This window comes from Mixophyes fleayi, chromosome 2, assembly GCF_038048845.1.
Source record: "Mixophyes fleayi isolate aMixFle1 chromosome 2, aMixFle1.hap1, whole genome shotgun sequence".
Taxonomy (NCBI): Eukaryota; Metazoa; Chordata; class Amphibia; order Anura; family Limnodynastidae; genus Mixophyes; species Mixophyes fleayi.
In genome coordinates, this window is record NC_134403.1 from 293,821,738 (window position 1) to 293,831,582 (window position 9,845).

Below are 9,845 nucleotides of genomic sequence, written 5' to 3' on the forward strand. Positions count from 1 at the left end.
GTGTGTAAGTACTCTGTTCGTTGTTGCTATTTTGTGGGAGATTTGAAAAAAGCAAAACATTGTTTCCTACAGTGGCGCCTGTATAATTGGTGGTACTGGTGTAGTATGGGGTGGCGTGCTGGTGGCAATGTTGTAGTGTGTTTGGTGCTTAGTATTGCTAATAAGTAGAAGAGGGTATTGCTATAATGTGGGGGGTGATGCCGGTTGCTGTAATGTGTGGGGTGATGCCGGTTGCTGCAATGTGGGGGTGATTGATGTAGTATGAGTGTGTGTGGGGGGTTTTTTATTGCTGTAATTTGGGTACAAATAATGTATTGTCATGGTATTTATTGATGTATTTGGGGTGCTAATAATGTAATGTTGAGGGTCATTAGGAGAAATAAATACCCCTCCCACACACACACACTCATACTACATCATGTTGTACTGCGCCAGCATCAGTGTGCAACAATATAGTGCATGGAGCCCACAACACGTGGGCCTGTGTGCTTTAAATGCCAGGGCTGATTTTTAGTCCCAGTCCGGCCCTGTACATGACTCTTGTAATGTGACCTCCTTTATTGGTACTCAATGCAGAAATCTTATCCCTCACTTGGTAAGTATATACTCTTCACTATTCATTCATTGTAAACTTATAATTAGCCCCATTTTATTGGAAAATGAAGCCTATTAATAGTGAATTTATTTTACGTAAATGTAAAGTCAGTATTACCAGGCAGGGTTTTTCAGAAATGCTAACTTATTTTTTCAATTTTTTTTATTTATATTAGCCATATTACTTTTTCTATTGAAGATTAGATGTGAAACATCAACCATATATAGCAATTGCAATGCAGTGACCAAATTATACAAAAAAATACAGTAAAATGGCATGCCATTTCCAAGTAATAATATTTAAACAAACCATGTCTCAAGTACCTATGTGTCACTGGGCAGTAAGAACATATGTATTTCATTCAGTATAACATTATTTAAACAACAAAAATACAAATACTGTGTTTACAAAAAAGGGGGTATTCAATTAGCTTTTTTTGCACGACTTTGACCATTATAAAGTGTAGGTTATATACAAGAAAGCCTATTCAATTGCTTTTGCACAATAATTTCTTGCATCACAGGTGAATCCATTTCTACAGAATCTATGCATCTTCTAAAGATTCTGAAACAGCGGGATTCAAGCTCAAATGTGCTTGAACCCAGTGTAATCCATATATCATCAAAAAACTAACCTATTTTAGAAAAATCACTTTATTATACAAAAATATATCTGGATAAAAACATGGATGGATAGATAGATAGATGGATAGATAGATAGATAGATAGATAGATAGATAGATAGATAGATAGATAGATAGATAGATAGATAGCATTTCATCCCCTGAGCACCAGTGTCAGGGTACCGAGGCTTGGTGCCCCTCTCATAATCCTCTGATAACCTGATTTCCCCATAACAACAATCTCGTTGTCGACTGGAGAGTATGAAAAGAAACTCAGACACGTGGTCAAGTTTCAGAGTCAGCTCTTGCAGCTTTCCAACCGTGCTCATATATATATATATATATATATATATATATATACACACAGAATTAGGCTGTTGTCCAATAGATGTAAAGCATAGCTTAGTAGATGCTAATGTCCATATATGGTAATAAATGTGAGTTTTCCTTATCTAGCTTAGCAGATGAGTGATTTAGGTATTGGCTCCTTGCAATTGCAATTGTATGGTAATGAAGGTTCAGGTATGCAGCCAAGTTCAGGTATGCAGCCCCACAATCTTTGGGCATAACTAATATACAAACACGATTCCATGGTGTTCAAAATGTCCAAACATTAGAACAGCTTATGTTCATTTTTGTGATGCAGGTCCTTTAATGCAATCTAGGACCCTAATTCCTATGTATTTATATTAAGATATGTAGACAGTGCTTCTCATGAAAACATAGTCATCAGTATGCTACTATGTGCTGTGAATTGCTTTATAAAAACACCAATGTCGTATACAATCTAGATCATCAAGGCACTTTCCAATGGACAAAAAAAGAATTATTGCTACAAATCACTCATGAATATTTCCTCCTCTGCTCATTGCAAGAAAATGGTATTTAATTACTAACAAATAGCAAATGTGCAATTTACAGTCTACTAACAACCAGGCATTTGTTTTCATTGTCTTACTTGCACTAAAGCAGTACAAGCTAACTTATTAAGTCATCTACATTCTTAAAGTAAGTACAGACTAAGGGCTAGATTTACTATCAGGCGTGATGCATGGCGGCTTCAAACCGCCATGCATCGCGGCGGTTTTCCGGCGTGTTTGCATTGCAAACAGCCGGATTTACTAATGGGCGCATTTCAGCTTCAATTTGAAGCCGCCGGCGATGTAACGGCGGGATGTAATGCTCAAAGCCGCCGGCGGCTTTGAATAGAACATGGCGCTTTTGCTTTAAATGACGGCGCTTTTGTGTAAAGGCGGTTTTTTTGAAAACTACACCTGTCTCCTGGCCTGTTACTATTGGCTATTTTCAAACTCAGGAGATTTGACATCACAAGCCCTATATAAACCACTGGCCTGACACTTTTTTCTCTGATAGGGTTTAGAGGAGTTTTGTGAGAGGAGTTTGGAGGATAGTGGTTTGCTGAGAGTTGGTGAGAGTTGGAGTTTGGTGGATTGGTGGAGCGATATCTGATTGAAGTGTGAGTAGTCCTGTGGTTTTTTGTCCTGTTTTGTACATTTATTTTCTCATTTATTTTCTGTCTTGTATTTTTTGTATTTGACTTGTCCTTTGTCTGTGTTACTTGTGTGTGACTGTGTGGAGAGTGTGTCTGTAGGTAGTGTAGTTTGTTCTTTGTGTTTGTAAGTCCTTCAGTGTTTTGTGTTTTTCTGTCTTCTGGGTAAAAATGTCCAGAGATAGGAGGGGAGAACAGGCTGAGGAGAGGGAGATGGAGGTTGAGGGGTCAGAGGAGGGAGAGGGAGAGGTTGAGGAGACAGGACAGGGCAGGAAGACCAAGACAGGGAGGAATGTGCGCTTCTCACATGATGAGAATTGTGTGTTGGTGCCCAACATCATTCCCTGCTACGAGGTCATCCTAGGGAACCTGGCAGCCCGGACTCCTCTAAGGCGGCGTCACCAACTGTGGGGGAGAGTCTGTGAGGCCGTGAACGCGGTGGGCCCACTGAAGCGGACAGTGGCGCACTGCCGCAAGCGCTTCTCTGATATTAAGAGGAGGCTTAAAGAGAAGATGGCCCAGGAAAGGAGGTCGACAAGGCGCACGGGTGGTGGCCCCCCACTTCGTATGGAGTACACCACGTACGAGGAGGAGCTGCGCCAGATAATGCCGGCTGAAATTGTAGAGGGCATAAATGTGCAGGACACCGATTCGCCCTCTTTTGGCCAAGTAGTTGGTGAGTTATTTGGTTTTTTTACCCTAACAGTATTTTAAATGTTTTTTTCTTTTTAAAACTGCTTTTTTCTTTTTAAAACTGCTTTTCTCTTTTTAAAACCTCTTATCTCTGTGCAAACGTTTTTTCTTATTTGTTATTTTTTTTTTTATTGTTTTTCAAAGTGTATTTTTGACTCTAATAGTTTGTAAAGGTTTAAAAACAGTATATTTGGAAATTGTTTTTTATGGAAATACATTGTATGCTTTTTCTAATACATCCAGATTCGCCAGGACCGCAGTTCAGTCCCAGTGCCAGACCTACACCTCCACCTTCAGCGAGAGATTCGGGCACAGACGAGCAAGCAGGTGCGTGATTTCTGTTTAGGAGAGAAATAATGGAGTTAATTGTTTTTCTGTGCAAATGTTGCTGTCAATTTAAATTTTTTTTTTTTTTTATTGTTTGCAATGAGAAGTTTGGGCTACATTTTACTAAACTGATATGTTGCCTATAGTAACCCATCAGAATATACCTTTACTTTATTTATTGCATTCAACAAAATGACAGCTAAAATCTGATTGGTTGCTATAGGCAACATCTCCACTTTTTATAGCATGTAGTTTAGTCAAAATAACCCAGCATGTACTACACAGTCCAAATGATAATGGGTATTAAAAGGATAATAAGTGCATCCGTAAGCAGGTAGCATAGGACTAGAAATCAGGAATGCAAACATTTTGAAATAATCTGTAGTTGCTAAAGAATATTCTTTCCTATCCAGTGTTCAGAATGCAATATACAAACTTATTATCTACTATATACTTACCGTCATTTTTCATACACAGGGCCCTCTTCATACCAGCCACCTCAGGCGGAGTCATTGGAAATGTCCCCTGAGCCAGAGGATCAAACGACCATCACCCTGGTAACAGTGGATGCCCCTGTGTCTGGCCTCCAGGAAGTTTCACCTGGCCCTGCTGAACCATCACACCACCAACCTGCACCTGAAAGTATGGACCCAGCCAGAGAAATGGCGCTGTCTATTGGCGCATTCCAGCAGCAACAGACATTGTTCATGGACAGGCAAACTGGGCACATGTCACAAATTGCGGCCCAGTTGAGGAGAATACACCGCTCCACGAGCCAAATCCCTGCTGCAATAAACCGGCTGGCAAGCGCTTTGGAGCAGACAAATGTGCAGCTGGCCCAAATGTCTGGGTCTGTGGACGCCATGCATTCCTCCATTCGCGAGGGGAATGCCAATGTTATCCGGCTGGCAGGCCAACTCCAGCAGGAACTGATTGCCCGCTTGCCGGCCCCTTTTTCATCGGCCTCCACCAGTGCCGCTAGTACTCCTACCACATCTCTACAGAGTACTCCTCCAAGGAGAGGTGCTCGCACCAGGGGTGGGCGAGGGAGGGGAGAGAGTGCCACCAAGCATAGCGATATGCCTGCAAAAAGGCATCGCTAGCACAATGTTTGTTATTTATTAATGTTTTGTCAAGTTTCTATAACCATTATACGTTTTTATTTATTGTGTTCTGCAATAAATGCAGTTAAATTTTTATTGTGTCAGTCTTTCTTTTCTGCACATTAAACAAGAGTATACTGATTTTTTAACAACTATGCACTAATTTCACGTAAACATTGACCTCTGACTGTCACATTCCAGGGATGTTCATATTTACCACATGAGGAGTACACACTATCCTGTTTTTAAAGGTTCCAATGTACAAAAATTTAACAATAAAATACTAAAATTGCACTCACATAAAACACATTTTTGAGGAAAAAATGTTTTTCATACTATGTACTTACACGTAAAGTAGTTTGCAATTAGACGGTCTCTAATCTCCCTTCCGCCCTCTGTGCTCTGCACATCACCATGTGACACGGACCCCTTCTTCTTCACTGTCTACTGCAATAATCGGTGGGGTAAGTTGATGTATTGCTAGATTATGTATCAAACAGCCAGCCAGGATAATTTCAGACCCCTTTTCAGGTGCATACATAGCCACACAACCCAATTATTCTAGTAACCTCAACCTAGTTTACCAAAGTACAAAGGTACGCCATAACACACCTCTACTAAATCAGTAAATAAATTGCATGGTGGGAAGACACAAGAGAAAAAGAAACCAAAACAACACTGCAATTACAAGACACTGGCCTTTTAACATATACAATCCCAAAGTAAAAAACTTTGTACATGAAATGGCCCTTTTCCTTCTGTTCTGATTGCCCAAATATCTGAAACAGCACACTGTTTGAGCAATCTCGCCGCTCACAAGCAGCGCTTTCATTTTGGTCTATTGAATGGCGGTTTTCCGGCGGCTTTATAAACCCCCTAATAGTAAATCCGGCTGTTTGTATGTTGAACATTGTTGAAACCGTCATGGCGATGTATACAGAGGCGGGTTTGGAAACATCATTTTTGGCCGTTTGGACGGCGGGTTTAGCCTTAGTAAATCCGGCGATGGCTAAACCGCCGCCAAATCCGCCGAAAGTCGGCGGGTTTACAAACACGCCTGATAGTAAATCTAGCCCTAAGAGTCATCTACCTGCAATGCTTCTTTATGTGTCTTTTAACCTATTAGGGTATTTCAAGGTGCACACACAGTTCATGGTAGATGAAAACACCCCTGTAAAATAAATGTTTTGAGGGCAAACCTGAAAAAGTGCATATACGAAACAGTGAAAATATCACATCAAAGTTGAAACTTCCACTTTGTGACCAGCCCCTTCATACATTTTATCTATTCAGATTTGCTTCTAAAATACTGCTTGGTTTATTCTCATTTTTGGTTTCAATTAATCATGAGGGTGAGAAGTCATTGAGGCTCTCTGTCAGTGGAGGGAAAAATCCCAGTTACAGCTGGTGCAGCGGCTAAAGGGCCAAGAGACCAGAGCTGGGACAATGGGAGGATGAGTCGGAAACCTACACAACATTTTGCTATGGGGTCGGGTGATGTAGTGTCTTGCAGTGTCTGAATTACATATATCACATTTTTTCTGTTTTTGAACATTTTTATCACTTTGCTTGCCTACTGCGCCTTGAAAAGTTGTGCTAAAGTGGTGCTGGAAGATGCAAACTGTATTCCATTAAAGTACAGGAGGTAAATGTATCAAAGTACGAGTTTGCCAGCGTGTTTAAATCGCGGAAAATCGCGGGTGTTTAAAAAAAACGAGTTTTGAAAAAAAGCTGGAAATGTATCAAGCTGCGATTTTGACACTCATGTTCAAAAACGCTGGTCATCTCTGGCGATTTTGGGCGATGTAAACACTCCCGAGTTTAGCTAACTCTCCTGTGTTTGGCAAACTCTCCTGTGTTGTAACAGTGAGTTGTCAACACATCACTGTTACACTGCCCTGTCATACAGCTGCCGGAGCTCCGGCAGCTGTCAAAATGTAAAAGAATAGATAAAAGTTTTTTTTTTTAAAAAAAGCGTGGGGTCCCCCCACTATTTATGCTTAACCCTAGTGCTGTCTGACTAGTGCTGGTAAAGTGAAAATCGGGGGAACCCCACGCAAAATTTTCCCCGATTTCAAGGGACCAGCACTAGTCAGGCAGCACTAGGGTTAAGCATAAATAGTGGGGGGACCGCACGCTTTTTTTTAAAAAAACTTTTATCTATTCTTTTACATTTTAACACTGCCAGGGCAGTGTAACAGTGATGTGTTTCTACAACACGCTGCTATCAAGCAGCGTGTTGTATCTGGCGTGTTTAGAAGCAAACTCTCCTGAGTTTGCTAACTCGTAACTTCATACATTTGAGAGCTGTATAGCTGCAGTGGCAAACAGTCGGGAGTTTGATCTCTGGCGATTTTGCAAGTAGCGATTTTGACAGAAGCAGAACTCTGGCGATTTTGTATGAAATCTCAGCTTCATACATCGGTGAGTTTCAACTCTCCCGAGAAAATCGCTGGAGTTGCAAAATCGCACTTTGATACATTTACCCCCAGGAATGAGACCCGATATAGGTGCTGGAAGATTCATGTAATTTTGCAAGGAAATGAGATCTGTGTGCCTTCATGCAAATCAGGGACTGAAAATAAAAAAAAATTCAAGTCCTGCACAATAAATTCTAAATTTTGAATGTTGCTGCTAAAGCAGAAGTACTCATGCACCTAATCCCCACTCAACAAGGAACACTTTCAAATTTAACTTACTCCTTTAACCAGTATCTGCAAATTTTAACACCCCCATAGACATGGTTATCTTGGCCTCCAAATTTACACATAAAACTACGCGTAATTGCACAAAAGTGTATAACATTAAAAAATATCATCTGTGCAGCAGTTTTCCGTTCCTTAGTGGCTATTCATTAAATTGACTGTCTAATGACAACCGTATCTTGTTCTGAACTACTGACCTTACTACTCATATATATCTATCTATGCTCAGGCTTCTAACCCCAAACGCCTTTTTAACACATTTACATCTCATCTGAATCCTCCTGCCCCAAATCCTCCAACTACCATCAGTGCCCAGGATCTTGCTTCCTATTTCAAGGACAAAATAGATAAGATCAGATTTGAAATGATATCATCTCCCTTGACAAACAATCAGCTCAATTCATTTGTAGCATCCTCTAACGCTCTCTCTTCATTTAATCCCACAAATGAAGAGGAAGTTTCTACTCTCTTCTCATCTTCCTACTCTACCTCCTGTCCTCTTGATCCCATTGCCTCACAAATTAGTAGATCCCTGTCTCCTGTGCTCATTCCCCCTCTAACTAAAATCTGTAATCTATCTCTTTCTACTGGTATTTTTCCATCGCTATTCAAGCATGCAGTGATTATTACCATTTAAAAAAAACAAAATTCTGACCCTAACTCTCTCGCAAATTACTGCCCCATCTCTCAGCTCCCATGCCCCTCCAAGCTTCTGGAGAGAATTGCCTACACTCGCCTCACACACTTTCTTACAGCAAACAACCTATTGGATCCTCTTCAGTCAGGCTTTCGCTCTCAACACTCCACAGAGACTGCGCTGACCAAGGTTGTCAGTGATTTGATCACAGCAAAAAGTAATAACCATTACTCTCTTCTAATTCTCCTGGATCTCTCTGCTGCATTTGACACTGTTGACCACACTCTCCTCATACAAATGCTACAATCCCTAGGTCTTGAAGGCACTGTCCTATCCTGGGGCCTGATTCATTAAGGATCTTAACTTAAGAAACGTCTTTTTTCAGTCTCCTGGACAAAACCATGTTACAATGCAACGGGTGCAAATTAGTATTCTGTTTTGCACATAAGTTAAATACTGACTGTTTTTTCATGTAGCACACAAATACTTGATAGCTTATTTGTACACTGAAATTTAAAGTTGATATTTGTGTGCATACACAAATCTATCTATCCTCTCCTGATCTTTCACCATCTGTGTTGTCTCGCGTTACTGACTGTCTTTCTGCCATTTCATTTTGGATGTCTTCTCGCCAACTCAAACTCAATCTTTCAAAAACTGAATTAATAATATTCCCACCCAAAAACAGAAGCTTCCTGCCTGACATTTCTATCTTTGTTGATAACATGACCATAAATCCCACCCCGCAAGCTCGCTGCCTAGGTGTAATCCTTGACTCACAACTATCATTTATTCCCCACATCAAATCCATATCTAAATCATGTTACATACATCTAAAAAACATTTCCAGAATATGCACATATCTCATACAAGACACTGCAAAAACCTTAATTCATGCACTCATCATCTCCCTCATCGACTATTGCAATTCCATTCTTACTGGTCTTCTCAAAGTCAGACTTGAACCCCTACAATCTATTATGCACGCAGCAGCTAGATTGATTTTCCTTGCAAACCGTTCTTCCTCTGCTGAGCCACTCTGTCCATTTCTACATTGGTTGCTTGCATTCTTCTACTAACATACAAGGCTGTCAACAAAATTGCACCGACATACATTTCCTCACTTGTCTCAAAATATCTCCCAACTCGACACCTCCGTTCTGCACAAGATCTGCATCTCTCTTCCACTCTCATCACATCCTCCCATTCCCGGTTACAGGATTTTTTTCGGGCTGCACCCACTTTGTGGAATTCCCTCCCTCGCACAGTAAGACTTTCAAACCTTCAAGCGTTCTCTGAAAATCCACCTCTTCAGACAAGCTTATGATATTCCTCAACCACCATCTTAATCTCCCTAGATTACCCTATTATCACCCTCTACACAGCTAACACAAGACAACAACCCTCTGACCAACATTGGTACACACACAGCTCCCTCAATAATTTTTCCTTTGCGTTCTAGCTGGTCCAGTGTGCAATATGATGTAGCACATGCCCTTGTGTTTCAAACTCCCATTGTCCCATAGATTGAAAGCTTGCGAGCAGGGTTTTTTTTTACCTCTCTGTCTGTATGTATTACCCAGTATTGCTTTATTAATGTTTGTTCCCAATTGTAAAGCGCTACAAAATTTGCTGGCGCTATATAAATAAATG

The 9,845-nt window shown here is 40.7% G+C and overlaps 1 protein-coding gene across 1 annotated transcript; it reads left to right on the top strand.

Moving 5' to 3' along the window:
- Positions 1–2,772: 2,772 nt before the first annotated feature.
- On the top strand, positions 2,773–6,032 carry LOC142139949 (uncharacterized). The gene is made up of 4 exons (XM_075197816.1): positions 2,773–3,403; positions 3,664–3,747; positions 4,225–4,752; positions 5,977–6,032. Exons 1-4 carry the CDS (start codon positions 2,899–2,901, stop codon positions 6,030–6,032), a joined length of 1,173 nt encoding a protein of 390 aa, XP_075053917.1. The 5' UTR covers positions 2,773–2,898.
- The last annotated feature ends 3,813 nt before the right edge of the window (positions 6,033–9,845 follow it).

Coding starts and splice junctions, on each gene's coding strand:
- LOC142139949 (XM_075197816.1), top strand. CDS start 2,899: ATGTCCAGAGATAGGAGGGGAGAACAGGCTGAGGAGAGGGAGATGGAG. Junction 3,404..3,663: donor CTCTTTTGGCCAAGTAGTTG/GTGAGTTATTTG, acceptor TAATACATCCAG/ATTCGCCAGGACCGCAGTTC. Junction 3,748..4,224: donor GGGCACAGACGAGCAAGCAG/GTGCGTGATTTC, acceptor TTTCATACACAG/GGCCCTCTTCATACCAGCCA.